At 41.8% G+C, this 24,223-nt stretch overlaps 1 protein-coding gene across 2 annotated transcripts in view; it reads right to left on the reverse strand.

The window, feature by feature from the left end:
* Positions 1-24,223, reverse strand: part of pemt (phosphatidylethanolamine N-methyltransferase) — a 116,233-nt gene that overhangs the window by 11,799 nt on the left and 80,211 nt on the right. Inside the window, exon 6 of one of the 2 annotated variants that reach the window (XM_051667305.1) lies at positions 3,082-3,156. The exons of the other annotated variant lie outside the window; for it this stretch is intronic. Coding sequence (XP_051523265.1) covers positions 3,082-3,156 — 75 coding nt within the window. The remainder of the gene's footprint in view (positions 1-3,081; positions 3,157-24,223) is intronic. 2 annotated transcript variants of the gene reach the window in all.

The raw sequence follows: 24,223 nt of genomic DNA on the forward strand, positions 1-24,223 counted from the left end.
GTCAGGGAGGATGAGGAGCAGGTCATCCAGGTAGCACCCTACTTGCCCACCCAGACGTGGTTCTCGCTCCTCGTGACAGCCCCCCCCAGCGAATTCCCCTGAGGAAGGACCTTCTTTCTACCCGCGGTGGTAGACACGATCACTCAGGCTAGGGTCCCCTCTACGAGGCGCCTGTATGCCTTTAAGTGGCATCTGTTCGCTAAGTGGTGTTCTTCCCGACGCGAAGACCCCCAGAGATGCGCATTCAGATCAGTGCTTTCCTTCCTGCAGGAGAGGTTGGAAGGGCGGCTGTCCCTCTCCACATTGAAGGTGTATGTAGCCGCTATAGCGGCACACCACGACACAGTGGATGGTAAGTCCTTAGGGAAGCACGACCTGATCATCAGGTTCCTGAGAGGCACCAGGAGGTTGAATCCCTTCAGACCGCGCCTTGTTCCCTCATGGGACCTCTCTGTAGTTCTTCAGGGTCTACGGAGAGCCCCCTTTGAGCCCTTGCAGTCAGCTGAACTTAAGGCACTCTCTTTGAAGTCTGCCCTCCTGACTGCGCTCATTTCCATCAAGAGGGTAGGAGACCTGCAAGCATTCTCTGTCAGCGAAACGTGCATGGGGTTCGGTCCGGGCTACTCTAATGTGATCCTGAGACCCCGACCAGGCTATGTGCCCAAGGTTCCCACGACCCCTTTTAGGGACCCGGTGGTGAACCTGCAAGCGCTGCCTCAGGAGGAAGCAGACCCAGCCCTGACGTTGATGTGTCCGGTGCGCGCTTTACGCATCTATTTGGATCGCACGCAGAGCTTTAGAGTCTCTGAGCAGCTCTTTGTCTGCTTTGGTGGACAGTGGAAAGGAAGTGCTGTCTCCAAGCAGAGGATCACCCACTGGCTCATTGACACCATAACAATGGCATATTACGCCCAGGACATGCCGCCCCCGGCAGGGCTACGAGTCCATTCTACCAGGGGTGTAGCGGCCTCCTGGGCCTTGACCAATGGCACCTCTCTAACAGACATTTGCAGAGCAGCGGGCTGAGCAACAACCAACACCTTTGCGAGGTTTTACAATCTCCGGGTGGAACCGGTTTCATCCCGTGTAGTGGCACGCACAAGCAGGTAAGTCCGGGACAGCTGGCCTGGTGTATCGCTTGCGCATAGCACTTTTCACCTCCCCTGAGCTGAAGACGTGCGCTGTTGACTCCCAGTAGTGTTCACAAACTGTGTTCCCTGGATGATTTCCTCCGAGCCCTGTGGCAGACGAGTTCACGGAGAAACTCGCTGCCGGCTCAGTACTTGTGCTAAGCCCTGTACTGGGGTAGGTGCTCTGCATGTGGTGGTTCCCCATAGGTAACCCCATGCAACGTATATCTTCAGCTAATTTGTTTCCTTGTTGGTAAACTGTGTCTTCCTTGGGCAGAGGCCCCTCTACCCCAGTCACCATGTTTGTAGAAACTCCTCCCCCCATAGGGTAGGACTTACCATGGGACTTCTCCACATGACATACTTTCGACAAAGTTCTTTCTGGGCGGGGTGTGGTCTCTGCAGTGTCTTCCCCTTGGGAGGGACACCCCCCTGATGTAGACCTGGTGGCCCCAGTTGGTTAATTCCTTTTTTTGTGGGGAGAGAAAAAAAAAAGGATAAGAGGCCACGACTGGGCTAGCCTGTCTCTATCTTTTGGGCAGTCGAATTGTCCCCGAAGGGCCGTTCGACACTCATAACAGCGTTGGGGGAGGTTACGTGTCGGCCTGGTGCGCTGGCTACAAGGCACACAGTGGTCTGCCCGTCACACACCGCCAGTTCAAGTAACACAGTTCAGGCAGTTGCGGCATTGCGTATAGGGACCCCTAGTGTCACTACATCGACACAACGTCGAGTGAGTGACAGATAGGGAACGTCCTGGTTACCTGATGGAGGGAACGAGACGTTGTGGCTGAACTACCCGCTGAAATGGCCGGAACCTTGTCTCAGCTCCTCAGCACAAAACCTGAATGAGTGGGTATCCTTTTATACCCGTATGTCCGGGGGAGTGGTATGCAAATACCACTCGCCAATTTTCATTGGCCTTTTATCAAAGACCAGAGGTGTTTCAGGCTCCCAAGATTGACCCCTAGTGTCACTACATCGACACCTCCATCAGGGAATGGAAGTTACGCAAGTAACCAAGACGTTATCTGCAAACGATTATGTATTTGTAATCATGTGATACATTCAACCCAAAATATTTAAGATGGCGGCCCATGTTGTAGCAGTGTTGTTGTGCCAGCTATTCACTTTGATAGCGTTGCAAAAGATAAATGTTACTTTGTAAAACCTTTACATTGCATTCCTTCAAAGGCGATGGGAAGTTTACTCAGAATTGCTGTCTGGCCTCGGAACACGAGGACAATTGCATTTCAGACCGTACATGGAACGGCATTGCGCATTTGCAGTAAGGGGATTTAAGCATTTTCATACGTTTCAGTGTGGATGAGAAACTTTTGGAAAACGCTTGAAAATGGCAGTGTGGACAGAGGGCATTTTGAAAAAGAAAATGCAGTTTTCAAATGTATCTGGATTAATGTGGATGTAGCCTAGATATCACAGTCTTTTTTACACCAATTAGTGTTTATACTAGAACTTATAACTCTATAATAGCAGCTGTTTACTTAAATACCCTAAAATTAGCATAATCTAGTTACTGAAGTGTGAAATTTCTGGGCCACTCTTTTCAAGCAGGTTTCCAGAACACTTCCCCCATCTATCATTGGTTGGACAAAATTATAGTCCCGCCCAAAACGAATGCCATTAGCTGGATCAATGTTGCTGTGTTGGGCTGGTTGGGATACTCAGACAAAGCCACAGTGTTTACAATTGTCAGGGGAATCAACCTACAAATGGCTTACAATTGTTTCTGCATATTATTCTGGGGTAGGAAAAAGTATTTTTAGCATAAAAAACGTACACACATCACCACAAATTAAAAAAAGAAAACACCAAATATAAGATACCAAATTAATTTACATTTAAAGACTCAGTTCTTAAGGTAAACTCCACTATTTCATAATTCTCTCTTGGCACAGTATGGATTATGGTAGATAATTAATAGACTTACCCCTCATATACAATAGCTATCCTGTAGGACAAACCCACCACTGCGGCCAGGACCACCCCTATAGGACTGGCATTCCTATGGCATATGCAAACAGAGGAATACATTTATAACTTTCCAGCAACTTAAATGTTCTTTAACCAGTAAATAATACTCTTACCAAGCAGTAGTCAAACTTATATAGTGGTGTGACATGTTCTCGGAAACTAGTGAAGTAATTTGCTTTTAAATGTGTGGTGAGTTAGCTTTGTCACACCAGTTGAGGGTTGTGAGGAGTGACACATCTGTTCAAGTTTAAAAAGCCACGATTTGAACAACTGAGTCACAGGTAGGTAATATCCTAATCAAAACACAGCTTTTAAACCTCAAAAGCATGACACAGCATTACAGATTATGTAAATTAAATAGAACTTAAATTCTGCCTTGAATGAGACAATCTATAATAGCACACATCTCTCCTTTCAAGCATGAATTGAAATCAGTATTTTAAAAGAAGCAGTCTGTATCTGAATATGTAGATTATAAAATAAGCGCGTGCATGTATGTGTCTCACCCTTAACCTGATTTATTGTTCAGTCTCAAATAGTCAGTTAATGTTCATATTGCTTTATTCTCCTCTCTTCCACTTATGAAAACACCTTTTGTTAAACAGAGTAATTGAAAACCATTTGTACGTCAGTGTGATAACTGCAGCAATAACGTAATGTAACCATGCAAACACTTGACAGAAAGGCTACAATGTCCTGGACACATTTTGACCAACAAGGTACAATTGTGTATAGGAAGAACCTGAAAAGATGAATGAATGAACGTTACATTTATATAGCACTTTTCTGACACTACACACAAAGCACTTTACACAGTGAACAGGGGACTCTCCTCAACCACCACCAGTGTGCAGCATCCACCTGGATGATGTGACGGCAGCCATAGTGCGCCAGTATGCTCACCACACACCAGCTATTGGTGGAGAGGAGAGACTGGAGTGACAGAGCCAATTAATGGATGGGGATTTTTAGGACACCAGTGTAACACCCATACTCTTTTCGAGAAGTGTCCTGGGATTTTTAATGACCACAGAGTGTCAGGACCACAGTTTAACATCTCATCTGAAGGACAGTGCCTTTTTACAGTACAGTGTCCCCATCACTATACTGGGGCATTAGGACCTACACAGTCAGCAGTGTGAGCACCCCCTGATGGACTCCCTAATACCTCTCCCAGCAGCAACCTTAGTTTTCACAAGAGGTCTCCCATCCAGGTACTGACCAGGCTCAGCCCTGATTAGCTTCAGTATGCAACCAGTCTTGAGCTACAGTGTGATATGGCTGCTGGTAATAGATGTAAAGGAAATACTGAGAAAAGCAGTTCATGGACTTCAAGATTTCCCAAATAGAGTGGGTCATTGAGTCATTTTAGACTGAATTATTTGCACCTTAAGGCCATGAGTAAATTAAATGTAATAGTAGCACATAATTATTGGCAGAAAGAATGACTCACATTACTAATTTGTCATTTAGCAGCTTTTAGCCAAAGCGACTGTTTTAAACATCTCTCGTCTGCAGCACATAAGCGACACATATCCATTTTGGCAGCCATATAAACAGGTTGCAGTGTTCACACCGTACACGTAAGCAGTGTGGTGCTGCGTAGCAGCAGCAGCCCTGCAAGTACAGTTTTGCCACTTCTTACTGAGTGTTTCGTGCTGAACTAAGCACAAAATATGGTGAAAATGTTGTCCTTTATAGGCTTTTATGAAGCAGCATAAAATAATGGAGTGAAGTATTACAGTTCAGTTAGGACAACTCTCGGAGTAGTTTATAAAAGATTTTATTAATGCAAATTACATATATGTAGGTTTGGTCTTGGCAGACTAGATCTTATGCACGCTGCTGCTTGAGATTAGTCAATATGCTGCTGCTGTTACACGAGAGAGAGATGCTGCTGCTGCTTGACATAAGTCAATATGCTGCTGCTGTTGAACGTGCTGCATCTTAAACGAGAGACATGCTGGTGCAACTAATCAAAATCACTTAACCCTCCCTACATAAAGCATATTTAGAGATGTGAAGCTGGTGAGGAGGAGGGTGAATGCTATGCAAGCTGTGCTGCTGAACCGTGAGTACCGTATTTTTATATCTTTTGACAGAAAGGTGTAATATTCTGATTGTTTTAAGTAAAGGCGTGTCAGGAACTGAACCTAACAGCCTGCGTCATGTAGAGTTTCCTAACTGAACTTAATAGGATATTTACGCTGCTGTTACACACTTTTTGATCAGTAAATTTCCATGACCTTTTCAGACGGTTGTCATAACAGGATAAGGATTTTTAAAATCATTTTGATACAGACAAATTTGCTAATGAATCATTCAGACGGATCAGTGAATCAGTTCGACTTAAAAATAAATTTGTTCACAAATCAGACATCACTATGACTTGCAAGCAGGTTTTACTCTACACAGGAGCAATTTTTAGTCAAAGAAATATTTTAGAGATGACCAGAAAAGTTTATATTTATTATAGAAATATGCATGATTTTCTAACACAATCAAAACACAGTTTTAAAATGTTCTGGCATTTCCAGATTTTCCATCATTATGGGAACTCTGAACTTATAGTTAATTGTCTAGCTCGAAGGCACAATTGTAATAATTAACTGATTGCTATTGGTTACCAACTCAGACCTTTAACCCTATGCTACACCACTGCCTGCAGAAAATGCATAACTCACATCTCTCACAGCAATGTCAACTCCTCTTATACTATCAAAGTGCACTCTAAAGTAATCTCTTCTCATCAGAGGTTTCCCATTTATCATTCCCTAAAAGTGACCTTAATAAAGTTACAGCACTGAGCAGCTCATTACTTGAGTTGATTGCGAGTCTGATTTTGACATTGACAGAGATGCTGACAGAGATGCAGATCTGAGCCTATTGATTAGCTCAGCATGAGTCCAGCTGAGTTCTACATTATTACACAGCATCCTCAATTAGAACACTTGAGACAGACTAAGCATTACTCATTTAATTTGCATTATATCTTGAGCGCTGACACGCAACAACAAATCATATTTAACAAACAATGCATGAAAACTGATGATTGAGGGAATTTCCATTCACACTGACTGTTAGTCTGAAGTAGTGCAAGTGTTGCCGTCATTCAGTAAGTCAGAATGTAATGGGACAAGGTGTTACCTCATTGTTATATGACCTGTATCTTCATTGTAAGACTGAATTCATGTTGTTATTTTCTATTACTTTAACATTTTACAGGATTTATGCACCAAGCACAAAGAAACACATTTTGTTCTTGGCAAATAATGTTTATTCTTGATCATTAAACACAGAAAGACAATGCTACAAATACAGGCATACAAGAGTGCAGTATGTTCACCTGTACACACTTTCTACCGTATGCTCATTTTATTCCAGATGTGCTCAATTTCATCAACAAAACAAAAGGTTAAATAAAGCAGTTAGCCATGAGAGGACGTGCGTAACCGTGATTTAACCACGGGGAAAGGGGTGTTCTTAAAACCCCCTTTACCACTGTAAAATCAGAGTAATGCACAACCTCTCATGGCTTATTGCTTCTATATGAAGGCTTCAAAGGCTAAATAATAAAACACAATTGTTTTTAAAAAAAATTAAAAATAAAAGATTACAAAACAATATAATAAAACTGGGTAACACTTTATTTTACCGTGTCCTTGTTACACATATTACATGTATTTACTATAGTAATAACAGTCAATTATGCATAATTACAAACAACTACAAGTCAAAATCCACTGCAGGGCTGAACGATTTGGACAAAAAAAATCTAATTTTGATTATTTGAGAAATATTGCTATTGCGATTTTAACAGCAAAATTATTATTAATAAAAACATAAAAGAAAAAAAAAAAAAAAAACATTTCTTTGCAAGTATTATTTCCACACGTTTGTTTATAGTTGATTTGACAATGGCCTTTTACTGCAGAGAAATCCGCTATTCTGTCCACAAAAAAAAACTGTTTTTTGGTTACTTTAGATTTGGAAAATAACTTTTACAGGCCAAGCATTACTGGAATTACACAAATGTGCAATTAGTGAATCTAGAGCGCTGTATTTATAACGTGCTCAGCTGATTAGCCTCACACATGCTTTAAGTATGTGTAATACATCACAGAGAACAGAGCTGCACACTTACAGTAAGCGCAGCAAGCAGCGCGTGCAGACCATTTATTTATTTCATTAAATCGCAACCCTTCAAGTTTGATAATCTTCACTACGTCATATTTCGATTAATCATTCAGGCCTATATCATTTTCATTACAATATGAAAAAAATACTAATGTATTACTGATATATTATCAATTCTACAGTATTTATACATAATGGTAGTATTTGTTGTACTATCTTAAATTTACTGTTACAGTGTAATGATAAGTCAACAGGGGTACGGGGATTATGGGAAATGGAGTCCAGAGAGTTAAAGTCAATCCCCAGGTGATGGAACCCTCTGGTGGTGAGCAGGAGGAACAACAAAGGCGGGATTCATGACAGAGCACCCCCCCCCCCACCCCGAGGAGGCAGGTGACGCCGGGGTCCAAAGAAACCAGGGCAGATCAGGTAGATGACCAGGGAACCAAGGAAACCAGAGCAGATCAAGCAGACAGCCAGGAGACCAAGGGAGCCAGAGCAGACCAGGCGGACAGCCATGAGACCAGGGATACCAGAGTAGGTCAGGTGGACGGCCAGGAGACCAAGAGAGCCAGAGCAGACCAGGCGGACGGCCATGAGACCAGGGATACCAGAGCAGGTCAGGTGGATGGCCAGGAGAACAAGGGAGCCAGAGCAGACCAGGAGGATTACCATGAGACCAGGGATACCAGAGCAGGTCAGGCAGATGGCCAGGAGTCCCAGGAGACCAGAGCAGTTCAGGCAGAGGGTCAGGAGACCCAGAAGACCAGAGCGGATCAGGCGGATGGCCATGAGACCAAGGGGACCAGAGCAGATCAGGCAGACGGCCAGGAGACCCAGAAGACCAGAGTGGATCAAGCGGATGGCCATGAGACCAAGGGGACCAGAGCAGATCAGGCGGATGGCCATGAGACCAAGGGGACCAGAGCAGATCAGGCGGACGGCCATGAGACCAAGGGGACCAGAGCAGATCAGGCAAACGGCCAGGAGATCCAGAAGACCAGAGCAGATTAGGTGGATGACCAGGAGACCCAGAAGACCAGAGGCCATCTCAGGGTAGGGACTGGATCAAAAGACCTGGTTGAAGACCACAGAGCTGAAACAGGGTAAGGAGGCCTGGGTGGTGACCCCAGATTGGAGACTGGAGCCATGGAGGACTCTGAGGGTGGAACCGTGGTAGGCGGAGCTGTAGGAGGCTTGACAGGCGCAGCAATGGGAGGCTGAGCCGTGGCAGGCTCGAGGGGCAAAGTTGTAGAAGGCGGAGCCGAGGCAGACTCGAAGGGTGAAGCTGTGGAAGACGGAGCCGTGGGAGGCTCGAGGAGCGGAGCCGTAGAAGGCGGAGCCATGGCAAGCTCGAGGGGCAAAGTTGTAGAAGGCAGAGCCATGGCAGGCTCGAGGCTAAGAGTCCAGGATGACTGGGAAATGACCAGTGGTCGTGGGCATGGACTGAGTCTCAGGAGTGATCTCTGTGGTCGTGGGCATGGACTGAGAATCGGGATCGACCTCTGTGGTTGTGGGCATAGACAGAGACTCGGGAACAACCTCTGTGGTCGTGGGCATGGACTGAGACTCGGGAACAACCTCTGTGGTCGTGGCATGGACTGAGAATCGGGATTGACCTCTATGGTTGTGGGCATAGACAGAGACTCGTGGACAACCTCTGTGGTCGTGGGCATGAACAGAGACTCGGGAATGACCTCTGTGATCGTGGGCATGGACAGAGTCTCGGAAGCGTCCTCTGTGGTAGTGGGCTTGGACTGAGACTCGGGAATGACCTCTGAGGTTGTGGGCGTAGACAGAGACTCGGGTATGACATCTGTGGTCGTGGGCATGGACTGGGACTCGGGAACGACCTCTGTGGTCGTGGGCATGGACTGAGACTTGGGAACGACCTCTGTGGTCGTGGGCATGGACTGAGACTCGGGAATGACCTCTGTGGTTGTGGGCATGAACTGACACTTGGGAACGACCTCTGTGGTCGTGTGCGTAGACAGACTCAGGAATGACCTCTGTGGTCGTGAACACTGGTAAAGACTTGGAAACGACCTCTGTGGTCGTGGACATGAGCAGAGACTTGGAAACGACATCTGTGGTCGTGAACAATGGCAGAGACTTGGAAACGACCTCTGTGGTCGAGAACACTGGCAGAGACTTGGAAACTACCTCTGTGGCTGTGAACATAGGCTGAGACTCGGAGACAATCTCTGTGGTCGTGAACACTGGCAGGGACTTGGAAACAAAAGCTTTTCTCCTCCTCCTCCTCCGGAAGGCCAAAGTTGACGGTGCATGCTCTGGGACGGACGAGGCTGGCAACGCAGGCTCTGGGATAGACGAAGCTTCCAGCTCGTTGGCCGTGGTGGGCATGGGCATTGACTCGTTGGCCGTGGCAGGCGTGGGTGTTGGCTCATTGGCCCTGGCAGGCATGGGCGTTAACTCGTTGGCCATGGCAGGCGTGGGCGTTGGCTCGTGTCAGGCGTGGGCGTTGGCCGTAGCCGGCAGGGGGTGTTGCTCATTAGCCGTGGCAGGTGTGGGCATTGGCTCGTTGGCTGTGGCAGGCGTGGCCGTTGGCTCGTTGGCCGTGGCAGGCATGGGCGTTGGCTCGTTGGCCGTGGCAGGCGTGGGCATTGGCTCGTGTCAGGCGTGGGCGTTGGCCGTAGCCGGCGGGGGTGTTGCTCATTAGCCGTGGCAGGTGTGGGCATTGGCTCATTGGCCGTGGCAGGCATGGGCGTCGGCTCGTTGGCCGTGGCAGGCATGGGCGTCGGCTCGTTGGCCGTGGCAGGTGTGGGAGTGGGCTTGGTGGCCGTGGCAGACAAGGGCACTGACAATTTGTGGGAAAGGGTCTTCGTGGTCCTACGCACCGATATCAGTGGCGGATAATTCCACTTTGAGACAAGGGCCGTGAAGGCCTTCGAGCAATGAGTCGCGGAAGGCTGGACTGTGGCATGGCGTGGAGCTGACTCAAATTTTGACTGTGACGGCATGGAACAGACTCAGACGTGGCTGTGACATGATGTGGAGCAGACTCAGACATGGCTATGACATGGCATGGAGCAGGCTGAGGCATGGTCCAGAGGGGTATTCAATAAACAGGCAAGAGATCGGGGCAGGCGGCAGACAATCACAAGTTATATCCAGGTAAAACAAGGCAGTAATAGAAGGCAGGCAGCAACGGATCAAAGACAGGGTAAACAGTCCAGGATAATACACAGGTAATAAAACAAACTAAGAAAACACTCAGAAATGTCAGCCTGGGCAAAACAAGACTTTGCAATGATAGTGTGTGAGAGTGAGATTTAAATAGCTGAGTAAATGAGAAACAGCTGAGCAGGTAATCAGTGACAGGGACGGGGATTATGGGAAATGGAGTCCAGAGAATTAAAGTCAATCCCCAGGTGATGGAGCCCTCTGGTGGAGAGCAGGAGGAACAACAAAGGCAGGATTCATGACATACAGTAAATCAACAGTAATAAAGATAATCGAATGAAAATTTCTTCGGAGAATAATAGGAATTACTACAAAAAAATCTTAAATAAGCTTAATTTTCTGTATGCAAATTTTTTTATTGAAAAATATATATTTTTTATTTATTTTTTTATTTTGGGTGAATGGAGTGACTTAGTTTTTATGAGATTTGCCCAGGAACTGTAATTGTCTGATTTTCGTTGGGTCAGTCTGGCTCATATACCTTTTTGTAAAAATTTTTTTTTTGACTTCCTTCATTTTTAACTGTCTCTTCCAGACAGATACTGTACTTTCCACTGGAGAGGTGATACTTCATATCTGCACTGCTGCTAGTTAATTATTGGCTACACCAGGTGCGGTACTGGCATACTGACCTGGATACAAAGAGGTTCTCCCCACTGTAATTAGGGCATCTGTTTTAATGTTCATCCAGTGCCTCGCAATGGAGTATTTGCACCTAATTTAACCAATAAACCCTATATATACAATTCCTACATAGTTATATGCAAAGAAAAAAACTGTAAATGTTTGTTCACAACTGGCTGCTGGTGTTGCTAGTGGTCTAAACTAAACTAAACTAATTTTCTTTTCAGTATAGCCCTCCCATTCCCCCAACTCAGAGTTAACTTATTCATAAAGACAGACATATTATGTTCACATTATTTGACCTTTTCCTTTAACTCATTCGCAATGCAAGCTGAATAATTACTGCGTGCAACAGGTACTGATGTACGACCACCCAAAGGCATTATATCACTTCATTAATTTAATGCAAAGATGCCAATGATACATTTGACTTCTCTAGAAAAAGAATGATATCAAGACCATCTACATCTAAACCATTTTAGTTCTCACTTTGTTACATTCAAAGAGTGTGTCGTACAGACACACTTATGGGTCTAAACAACTTACAAAATTGCTCTAAATGACTCCCTCTCATCCCATCCAACACATACACATGTGCATTGTAAGTGTTACCAAACAAATGGACACATCACAAGAGGGAAGAGACAGCAAAAGTAGGTTAATTTGATGCAGGCAAGTGGGCGAAAAGAATAGTAGCATGCCAGTCGCTCCTTCTGCCAATGCCATTTTATAGTGCACATGGGACAGGCCCAGATGGAATCTGCAGACTTATTTACTCTTTCTGTGGTGATTCTGGGGTATAATCTATGGAATTTAGCAATGGATTTAAACATGGTAAAATTTGTTAAATGGAGCTGAGAGTACTCTTAGAATCAAATTATCCAAAATGAACTTACAGGGGGTGGGTATATGTAGAATTTTGCGAGCGAAGAATACATTTAAATTAAGTTATTGTCATTCCTTTCCGTGCAAACACACCTCCTTTCTATGTAAATTTGGCTCATTATAGATTACACTTCATTCACAAAACACTAATTCTGCTGTGCTATTACCACCCGAGCAAATGCCCCCGGCCATATCACAATCCCTTGATAGCACTCAATCCTGGCGATTATTAATAGCTTTTTCAGTTAGGACCACTTTAGTAAAGGGGGGGGGGTTAGAAGATCTGGTCATGATGGCTGTCACCTGAAACATAAAGCAACAGGACAGAAGAGTACACGAGAACAACAAGGCCGGCTAAAGCTATAAAACAGATGGACAATGGAAACTAATGCATATGGAAGGTAGAGATGTGGAGGATGTGGGTTTGTTGTCAAGTGCATGGCTAGGCTGGAAGGAATAGCTGTGATGAATATATATATGCCGCCCTTGATAGAGAGACAACTGGGGTTGGAGAAAGTAGGTCAGCTGGGTGTCACCTGATGCTGAGATGCCTATCGTGGCCTGCCTGAACTATCGCTATGCTTGATTTCACTCAAGCAATTTATTGGATGTTGGATACAACAATTATACTTTGGCGGTATGGTTCCATTATTATGAAATATGATAAATGAAATAGAGGGAGGCTAAGTTGGGCAGCTGTGGAATGTGTGTGTGTGTCTGCGTGTGGGGACTGCGCTTATTGATTATTTTAAAAATGGCATGAGCCGGACTTTAAGGGTAATGGTGCCGTAGAATGGATAAGAATAGGGGCAGAAATCTTTACCCAATTCTTTATTTATGGAGATAAAACCTCCACAGCTCCATTATGGGAGATAGCATAACAGTCAGCTAGCATGTTACCACAGTGAGTCACCGCTTGTGAATTCCAACTAAATGAATGGGGAGAGCCGTAAATCGTCCTTGACTTCTCTATAAAACATTGTAGTAAACTCCACACAGTCATTTCGAAGCATTGTTTAGTGTAAAGCCTGTTGGAGATGAACTGAAAGGCGTTAAATTCATTAAGTAATGAAACGCGGTGTCGTTTTAAAATTAGGTCGTTGAGGGAGACGTCAATGAAAGCTGTCATTTCTGCGGACATTATTTAATCGGAGTTCATTAAACCTCCAATCGCTCTCCACGCATTTGTCGTGGCCATGCTGTCTTGTGGAGTTTGTGCTGTGAATCATATAAAAGTATATTTCTGCATGATCTCTAAGAGAAGGGCTTCAAGGTTATCCATTTTAGTAACCTAGGTAACAGCTCTTCAACTGGTACGCGCAATTGTAAATAAAAAAACGTCACGTCCAAACAACACCCACAAGTTTTAACCAATCATCAGCGCTCTTCAACCAGCCAAGTTCTCTTGGGTTGAACAGGAGAAATCTCACCAAACGAACACCTGGCAGATAATGTCACTGCACTTTGTTATCATCTGTAGGTGAACCAAGCGAAACCTGTTCACTCAGTAGGTATAAATTAGCGTGTTACAACAGTAATCACCGATGCGCATACAATACGGATGAATGGGGAGCTGTAAGTTGACGCTTACCTGTCGCAAATCGTCCATGTCTTCTCTTCTAAAACAGCAATTTATCGTAGTAAACTCCACACATAGTTCATTCCAAAAGAATTGTTTATTGTAAATCATGTTGAAGATAATTGCACGGGCGGCTGATTAATTAAATGGTGAGCTATTATCTCACGAAGCAGATATTTTAGCATGCTGGGGCATCTCCTCATTGTCATCCATTCGACAGAATGGCCTCTTGTCTCCTCACCAGTGTACTACCCATAGATATCAATGACCGCTGCTTTACGCTATTTTAGGCTATGCTTTTAGACTCCTCTAATGGAAGGGCTCTGTTGGGGTAATCAATGGCCGAAAGAGTCGAGCAGGTAAGAACGAGGGCAACTGCAATTGTTCAAGAGAAAACAGCAGCTTGGTATAGGTATCAAAAATACGTGGCTGCTTGCATCTGAAGGTAGACTTACCAGAAACAATTTAGCTAAGACGGGCCACTTCTTTAAAATAAATGTGAGAATTGGAACACCCAACCAAGGAACTCTAGCGTCCGACGGTCCAGGGATGTAGAAAGAAGTCCCTCCTTACAGATAAACAATCACCTTTAAGATACGGTCATCGCCTGTCAATCAACTCATGCATGCACAAGCTAGAGCCATGCACGGCGGAAAATTGCACTTTATAGTGTAATATTAGGTAAAGAGCACAATTGTACACCAGTTTTGATTGCTTCACCATGGGCCTCTGCCGCTGACTGATTAATTGATTGCATTATCGATGGTCGCGTAGAAGAGAGAATGGCTCCAAGGGAATGTATCTTTATCGACTTCTTTGCTAGTATCGTAATTTGTCAGCCATGAGGAGACCCATTAACAAATAAGACACAAAACAGCACTTGTGCTTCTAAGAGCTATGGAGAGGTCTTGAATGTTGACTGACAAAGATTATACTTCTCATGAAGCATGCGTGTCGGGAGCATGCAAACTTTGGTGACTATTCCTGTAATGCTGCAAGCATGAAGTATTAAAGTTAGGTCGTGAGCAATGTCCTCGTGAAGTGCCGAGGTTGCATGGAATGTTGCAGCTTGGAGGCAGAGAAGCAGTGTTTGCTGGAGATGTGCTTCCTCTTGGCTGAGGCTTCCATTTGCAGCAGCCCGTGAAAGAGAAGGATTGGTGGCGGATGAATGAAGATAGGAGTCCTGAGTTTTCAGGAATGGCTGGTCATGTTTGAGGTTGGAAGGGGCCTGGATAACGATGCTGTACGGTGCGGACAGGATTTTTCCATGGGCCATTCAGTGATGCTGGATAGATGTCTAGCTGCCAAATGGGAGCTGCTCCTGGGTGGGGGATATGTTACACTTCCTTGGGATTAAGAAGTCAAGTCTTTTTTATTTGTATAGCACTTTTCACAACACACAACGTTTCAAAGCAGCTTTACAGAAAATCATGCATTAACAAAAAATTAAATTGTAATACATTTGAAGTCAGAAGTTTACATACACTTAGGTTGAAGTCATTAAAACTCATTTTTTAACCACTCCACAGATTTAATATAAGCAAACTATAGTGTTGGCAAGTTGTTTAGGACATCTACTTTGTGCATGACATGAGTAATTTTTCCAACAATTGTTTACAGACAGATTGTTTCACTTTTAATTGACTATATCACAATTCCAGTGGGTCAGAAGTTTACATACACTAAGTTATCTGTGCATTTAAGATGCTTGGAAAATTCCACAAAACGATATCAAGCCTTTAGACAATTAGCCAGTTAGCTTCTGATAGGAGGTGTGCTGAATTGGAGGTGCACCTGTGGATGTATTTTAAGGCCTACATTCAAACTCAGTGCCTCTTTGCTTGACATCATGGGAAAATCAAAAGAAATCAGCCAAGACCTCAGAAAAAGAATTGTGGACCTCCACAAGTTTGGTTCATCCTTGGGAGCAATTTCAAAATGCCTGAAGGTACCACATTCATCTGTACAAACAATAGAATGCAAGTATAAACACCATGGGTCCACACAGCCATCATACTGCTCAGGAAGGAGATGAATTCTGTCTCCTAGAGATGAACGTAGTTTGCTGTGAAAAGTGCAAATCAATCCCAGAACAACAGCAAAGGACCTTGTAAAGATGCTGGAGGAAACAGGTAGACAAGTATCTATATCCACAGTAAAACAAGTCCTATATCGACATGATCTGAAAGGCTGCTCTGCAAGGAAGAAGCCACTGCTCCAAAACTGCCATAAAAAAGCCAGACTACAGTTTGCAAGTGCACATGGGGACAAAGATCTTACTTTTTGGAGAAATTTCCTCTGGTCTGATGAAACAAAAATTTAACTTTTTGGCCATAATGACCTTCATTATGTTTGGAGAAAAAAGGGTGAGGCTTGCAAGCAGAAGAACACCATCCCAACCATGAAACATGGGGGTGGCAGCATCATGTTGTGGGGGTGCTTTGCTGCAGAAGGGACTGGTGCACTTCACAAAACAGATGGCATCATGAGGAAGGAAAATTATGTGGATATATTGAAGCAACATCTCGGTTTTTTCTCATAATTGTATTTAGAACCCCTGTGAGCAAGCTGAAGATGACTCTGGCAAGGAACACAAAACTCCATAAGATGTTGGTTAATGGAGAAAAATAACCTTGGGAGAAACCAGGCTCCCTGTGGGGGCCAGTTCCCCTCTGGCTAACCAGCATGAATATAATACCAATATTAGTTATTTATGTGCAGTGCAGGTCATGGTTTAAGATTAGTAACTAAGAAAGTGTTAAGGTCCAGTGTTTAAAAAAATCCTTGACTATTTCGCTACTTAAATAAGGGCCAATGGGTATCCCAATGCATTCATTTTGGCCAAAATATGGGACGTCCTGAATATACAATTACTTACAAATCAAATTAACACAGATAAAACATTAGAATTCAATTTGCAACTCAATATAGTTGGCTCTGCTCCATCTTTTAATAGAAGTTTGTCTGCAAAGCAATCTTGGTTTTCAAAAGAATCTTTAGACAAATGTGGTGAACAAATGTAGTAAAATCCCACATTGATGCGTCCAGGAACTTCGTTTGAATGGCCACTCAATCCTGACGTTGGGATCCTTCAGAATGCAGAGATGCAGTTTTTTCACAACCAGGAACACAACAACATCTGGGTACATTAATCGACATCTTAATCTTTTCGTTGGTTGAATGTAAACTACAGTAACAATAGTACCTCTTAAAAGTTGGAGTTCCTCAGCTGCTCTCTCTTTTACCATGACAATGACGTATGTTGTGGAGGTGGGGCTATTCAGATGAACACCACATGCTGACGTCAAGATGTGGCCGATTTCAAAACATGTAGTTTCCAAAAATTGGAAACAATAAAGGCTCTTTTTGGACTTAGAGGAAGTTTTGAGTTCTGAAACTTACAATATGTTTTTATAGAGCAATAACCTCTTATATGTCACAATATCAAGGTAAATTGGATTTCTCATGACATGACCTCTTTAAAAGTCATGTTTTTGTAAATGTATATTAATCATGGCATCAGTAATTCATCAAATGATGATCAAATGATGTTGAAGAGTGTTATAATATGTCACATATCCTGAAGCGCGGTGTAGTCAAGTGCATTGTCAGCATGTTAAAGAGTTGATTCACGTGTCTTCATCACAGTAGTGAAGTGATGATGTACAGTACCAGCAGAGCGAGCCAGATCATGGCATCCTCCATTATATTACTGCTCAGAACTGACCCACAAGTTTGGAACTGCGGAGAGCAAATTGCATTCAACACAGATTTTTAAGGCACGTTTGCACCATTGCCTGATTTGCATAATTCAAGCACAAACACCTGTGCAGACAGCACATACAAATATACGACACTTTCACCAGGCACAATTCATACTTAGTGAATTCTTAACTTTGTATAGCCATACCTATGGGTATCGGCATACTGTAGGTGATTCTATACACTATTCTATCTTTCATAACAGCCACTCTAAAAATGTGTGATTAAGTGATCTCTCTTTACTTTTACTTGCCTTCTGTGATGTTCACTAAAAAGTGAACAGTGAAAAACTAATCTAAATCTTGTATGTGGTCAAAATGCCTTTCGATTGTAAACAACAATGAATACATTAAGAAGAATGTTTTTTTTTGTTGTTTTTTTTTGCAGTATCAGGGTATTTTGTGTTGTTACTAGTGCATTGTTAGAGTGTTGCTTGGTGGTTGCTAGGGTATTACTAAATTGTTGCTACAAGGTGGTTGCTTACTGGCAAGTCCCTATGACATCCTGATCCCTAGATATGTGTAGGGACTTTTTCAATGGAAGTTAAGAGTGGATAATTCAATTCTGAAATAAAAGTTTTTGAAGAAAAGAAAAAAGAAAACATGATTCTGTATTCTGCAAGTATTCCATTTATCAGCTTTTTCACTCAAAATGAAGGGTTTACTGTATATTTACTGTACAAAAATAGTACCACCACACATAGGTGGCACTCTTTCCAGATAAAATGCTACTATATAGTACTATATACTATATAGTGTGAAAAACAAGCCAATATCAATGTTCATTTTTACAATCAAAATGGAGGTCTTTTTTGACCCTAACACAAAGTTGTTATGAATTACAAAAACAGAACAGTAAGCTATCATACCTTATTTCACTCTGAATCCTCCCCTCACCAGTCATTAAAAATGTTATATTTCATTACATTAAATATCATTCTTCACTCTGATCAGTTGCAGACCCTGTCTTAGGTAACAAAGCGCAGCAATGTTCGACACGGAACACTACCACCATAAAACGCTCTCAGACCCCATTTACACCTGGTATTAAGATGCGTTTTGGGTAATGCGATCACAAGTTGTCAGCGCTAAATACAGGTCTAAACGGGGTGCAAAATATTTTGTGATCGGATAATAAAACACATTTGGAGGTAGTCAAATACGCATATGACCAGATCGTATTTGAGTCTCGGACAGCAGCAAAACACTACCCCTCATCTGTTAATCAACCGCTGCACTAAAATGTGAGTTTAAACTTTGCTGGTTACGAGCGGCTTTAAAAGGAAATATCGGGAAAATGTGAAAAAGCAAATACATATACTAGCATGAGAATTTCACGGTTCTTCTTCAGTGTGACTGATATCAAACTGCAGTGACAAAGATGAGAAGCACACACATTTGAAGCCCAGCAGTTCAGGGGGTAAATGCAGCAAAATCAATGTGTTTTCAACCGAAAACATATTAGTGTGGATGCGGCCTTACATATTCCAGAATTTCTGTCCTAAGACTACAAATTTTATAATCGCCCCTAAGTACCAGATACAGTTAACTGAGAGACCCTCACACCATCTGGCAAAAATAGTCTCTAGTTAGTAGCCCATTTGTAAACACTCCAGTATGAAGATTCAAAGGATGTGTGTTGTTGTAGCTACTACTACTTTACTTGCAATGTTCAGGGGTGGTAAATTATCCACCTATGTCCTATACAATATGGTGGCCCCAAACATATTTGGACAGTAAAGCCAGAGTTAAAAATGTTTGAATGTTATTGCATTAGATAAAAAAAAATTAAAAAAATCAAACCAAGTGTCATTTCATTCTTAACATTTCACAAAAATACGTTTGGTTGTTCGAGTTTAAATAATAAAAACAACAGACACTTGGACAAAAACAATGGACACTTTCTGGTTGTCAAACTCAGAGGAAAATGTCTATAGTACTATATAGTGGTTACTCTATTAGGACACCTGTGTAAACTTGAGGGCAACTGTCTTCATGCATCCACTGAAAAGGACCTTGAGACCATTTGGTTAAAAATAATTGCAAAAATGGCTAAGAAAAGTGAAGTTAGTTTTGAGAAAAGTTCAAGCATCATTTGTTTGCAGATTCCACTAGGTTTGATATTGTTATATAATGCAATGACATTTAAACATTTGTGGCAATATACTTTTTTAGTATTTTGTCTGCAACATCTGACAGTCAGTCTGTTAGGACGACATACACAGTTTATACACCATAATGATTGCCTGATTAGCATTAGGACAAACACAAGTGTCTGAATGAGCCTTCATTAAATGTGGGCTGAAAGAGGCACTTCTATTTAACATTTCCTGCAAAATAACAAGTTTCGTTAAACTAATGCATTTGAATGCAGCAATACACACACTCTGACTTGTTTTAAAATTCTAATATTTAGGACTGACTGTCTGCATCATTATATGCAAGTGAGGCAGTGTAGTCTTTTTCAGGCACGTCGACTATGGTTGCTATAGTAATGACACAGTCTCTGGCATTATTCCAACCTGGGATTATGGGGAGAGATGACGGAAAGCTGGAAATTAGTTCTGTGCTTCTGTACATCAAGGCGTCTCTCCATGACGCTGAACATCTGATGACATTACACTATTCTAGCCTGTCGTTCAGACTTAACAAAGGTGCAAAAAAAAAAAAAAAAAAAAAGCCTGGCGCCGGTTTTATGATTGAGTTTCACATGTGGCTTGTGTGTTTTTACCAGCGTGGTGGTCTACACGATAGTATGGTCATTTTGGTTACCTAATGTAGCTGAAGGGGTATTTACATGTGGTCACTTCATACATTTAATTATAGGATAGCTATTTGATAAATAAAAAAGACCAAGTGTAAATGCCCTCCAAAACGCAATTGAAGGTGGTTTGAGATGCATCTTGTGAAAGTGAAAATGCATCTTGCTGTTCAGGCCACATTTGTAAACTTTGTTCCTGCCAAACGGAATTACATCAGTATGTGGAAGTTTGGGAGCCACGCAATCCACATGACACCGAGCAATCATGGATGAGACTAAATTATTAAATGAACCACCAGATCTAACCTAACAATTTGGCCCGAAACATGTCCAGAAATCTGATTTAACAGGACTTCAAAGGGCACACAAATATGGTTTAGATTGGATTTGTAAAAACTGGATTCCATGTGTTTTTTGCTATTCAGACTCAAGAGAGAGAAGAATGCTGTAGCACTGTTAAAGAATTCCAGAAATAATTGCTGAAAGGTGAAGTGTAGCATTTAGAAGTCATTTATCTTATGTTAAAACAGCTGTCATGTCTGTAAGTCTTAAATCAGCATGAATCAGAAACAATCAGACAATGAGATTGGTGGAATAAAAAGTGTAGAAATATGTGTGTGTGTGTGCATGTTTTGCTAAATGTTCGCGGTGTAAATTTGTAGTTATAAAACAGTTACGTCCTCTAACCTGATTGGACAAGCATTGTTCCAAGAGTGCTGATTTTTTTTTTTATCACTCCACTTGTGTGTCCGTGTTCCAAACAGGCTGTCAGTCTGTGCATTGCTCTGTTGATCCTGCTTTGTGTTTTTTTGGAACTATTTTCATTAGCAGAGCAAAAATAGACAAAATACCAGCTATAGATATTGTCCAGCTATCAGCATGCCTGTGATTCGGTACTGCAGCTGAGTGCCACAGGTAATCACAGCAGTGCTGATAGATGGACAATACAGCATGATTGCGGGTGTGATATTGCTTTTATACAGCAGTTCAACTAACAAGTAAATAACTAAAGTAGGGAAAAACTAATGACTGTCCCAAAAAAAACACTCTTGTATGTGGAACTACTTTCTTATGCCACAGGATCTGCCGCTGATAGTTCAAAAGATGGGCCCAAGCCTCTGTTACTAATTTGAATACCACACTTTAGAACTAGTAATGTTAGCTTGGGCTGTTTCTAACAAGCTATTGGAGGAACAAGGACTTGTGTGTGTGTGTGCATGGGAGAGAGAATAAGTGACTGCATCTGTTAGTTTAACTCTATTCCTCAGCTGTAGTGTGGTAGTAATCTGAGCAATCATGAAGTGAGAGACAATTCCGGATGACTTCAAGAAATTTGTGGAATGACTGATGACACGCAGTGTCTCAACATCAGCTTAACTCGCTCATAGCACACACAAGATGGTCTTTTTTTTGCCACCTGCTGGCTCAAATCTTTAATGTCACAAGTATGAATGAAAATTTCTGCAATGCTCTTACACGTTTGGAATGCCACGAACACAAGCGGAATGATACAAAGACTAAAGTATCTCAGTGTTGATGGTGTGAGGTAGTGATGGCAGAAACAAAGATTTCCAAATCTTTGAGTCAATTGAACCGATTGATTCGTAAATTATGTACTGTTTCGAAGCGCTCGAAACACTGCACGTGGAGGACATCTGCTTGTCACAGGCATGTAAATGAAATGAGAAGACTCAAGTCAAAGCAGCTACAATGACACAATGCATTGGAAATTATTTACTGACTGCCCTGTATTTGTCATATATTTTTCATGTTTGTCTACATATATAATTGACCTTTGTATTACGGTTTTAAAATTATTTTAAATACCAAACAATATATTTTTTCCAAAATATATGTCTCTTTCATGTTTCTGTCTCATAAACACAAAAAGTTTTGGTTGTTATTTTCTGTTGGAACACAACTCAAGCTGATCGACAGAAATTAAAGTGACTAAATTCAAATCAGCAACTCTTGTTTGAATCAGTCTTATTTTATAGATCTAATTTATTGTTGCACTGACACGAGATCAGTTACAGCCTGCATTTAACAGTGATTCAGGCTTTCACTGTAGGATCAATGCCCCCTAGCATAACCGTGAACTATTTCGAAACAGTGTGACGGAACAATGCCTCGTCTGCTGAAATCACTTGACATGGCCAGTTTGATACACACTCCGAAGTATTGGTTTGAAACAACTGATTCGTAAAGGTTTCGAAGCTTTATGAAGCGTGTTTCGAAAGTGCCCATCTCTAGTGTGAGTTACTCTTGGAACGCCTCTCATCCAATCAGATTTGAGGACCGGAACTAACTGTTATATAATCTGTATTGTCTTCTTGTTTAATTGCTGTATAAAATCTCGACTTTCGCCATAACTCTCTTTTGAACATTCATAAGGACATGAGAGAAACTTGTTCACAATGGCTCACTTTTAGACCTTCCGAAAGCAAAAACAGAAGAAGTTCTCGCGTCATCTCTCATGTTCATCACATTATATGATCGTATGCCTTCAGAAGACTTGGAAAATGATGGACTTCTTTAGGGTCCTTTTATAAGCTTTAAGTGAGTCACCATCAACTGCCATTGTATTGAAATCAGCGAACGAGACATTCTTTGTGTTCAACAAAAGAAATAATGTCAAATGGGTTTGGAACAACATGAGGCTGAGTAAATGATGACAGAACTTAAATGTTTTGGTGAAATATCCCTTTAAGAAATACACCTGAAGGGAGACATTTTAAACACTGACTATTTGATTGTCAATTTCCTGCATTTATCTGGCCTGAACACAAGACGTTTGAAAGCATCTTGTTTCTGAATTGTGTCTCATATGAGTGGAATCTGAGAAATTACCTAATCTGTTATTTTCATCATCGAGAACTCCTCACAAATATCTAGAACATATTGTAATGAAGGAATATACTAATTTAATCCTTTAACATATGACACCACAATTTTACTATTTTGCAGATCAGAATGATTTAATAAAACATATTACTGCAATTAATTAACCATAAGAAAATTAACATACTTGTTTTTTTCTCATCAAGGAAAGCAGGTAGCAGCTTGTTATAAAGAAGTGTTTGATAAATGTGAATATAACCAGACATTGACCAAGACAAAGTAAAACAATTAGTAAAACCTGATAAAACCAGATTTCTCTTTTAGCTCATGACCAACTCAGCTGTTTTGCTTTATCAATGTTGACCATCTTATACATACTGTAAAAGGGGCCAACTTTGTAATGATTGTGTTAAGCAAACAAGGCTGACAGAGCGGGTACACTGTTAGGACGAGGAAGAGAAAGAGGAATGCATATACAAGGTGCAAGACAATTGAGAGGAAGATCCAAGGTTAGAAGTCTCCCCAAGGTGTATCATCAGAGAACACATTCGATGTGATATAGATGAGAACTTGTGGCCAAATGTAGAGGACTGCATTGACTAGCACTAATAGTCGTTATAATTTTGAATTGAGTATTAACATAGTGTGTAGACGTTATTGGCCTTCTCTATCCAGAAAAGACCAAATAAAGACATATTGAAGCATCATATTTGTGTTTTGTTCATTTAACTTGCACTGCGGTGCATCCTGCATGTCCTGTACATGTATGCAAAAATTCAAGATGCTTGGCAATAAATAAATAAATTGTACATTATATGTTACCAGTATTTTTACCAGTGTTCTTAAAGTCACTGGTTTATGAATGTCAAACTGTGTTTGCTTGGTGAGAATGTTTGCTATGTTATGGTAGAATGAGCTGATTTTGAGACATGAATTAACTGTTTTGGTGGTTTTAGTGAATTTTGAGAAACTAACTAATGTGTCAAGATGCTTGTTGCAAAAGACAGCTGTCTGAAGTGTTTGCAAAAAGGGTACTCAGTATTGAGAAAAGCATTTGACCAATACCTCTGCTTTTTATCCCATATATTGTATTCATTCATTCATACATTCATGTTTCATGATATTCTATTCTAGTCATATCGTAGCTGTCAGAAATCTGTATTCATTGTCTAAGAGGCGAGTGTTTTTGAATGTGTTCCTAATTTTCATGAATGGTTTTCATAAAAAACAAACAAAAAAAAAAAAACCCCACTTAATATAAAGAAAACACTGCTAACTTTTTAAACACTGATTACATCAAAATTTA

This window comes from Myxocyprinus asiaticus, chromosome 32 (assembly GCF_019703515.2).
Source record: "Myxocyprinus asiaticus isolate MX2 ecotype Aquarium Trade chromosome 32, UBuf_Myxa_2, whole genome shotgun sequence".
Lineage (NCBI taxonomy): Eukaryota > Metazoa > Chordata > Actinopteri > Cypriniformes > Catostomidae > Myxocyprinus > Myxocyprinus asiaticus.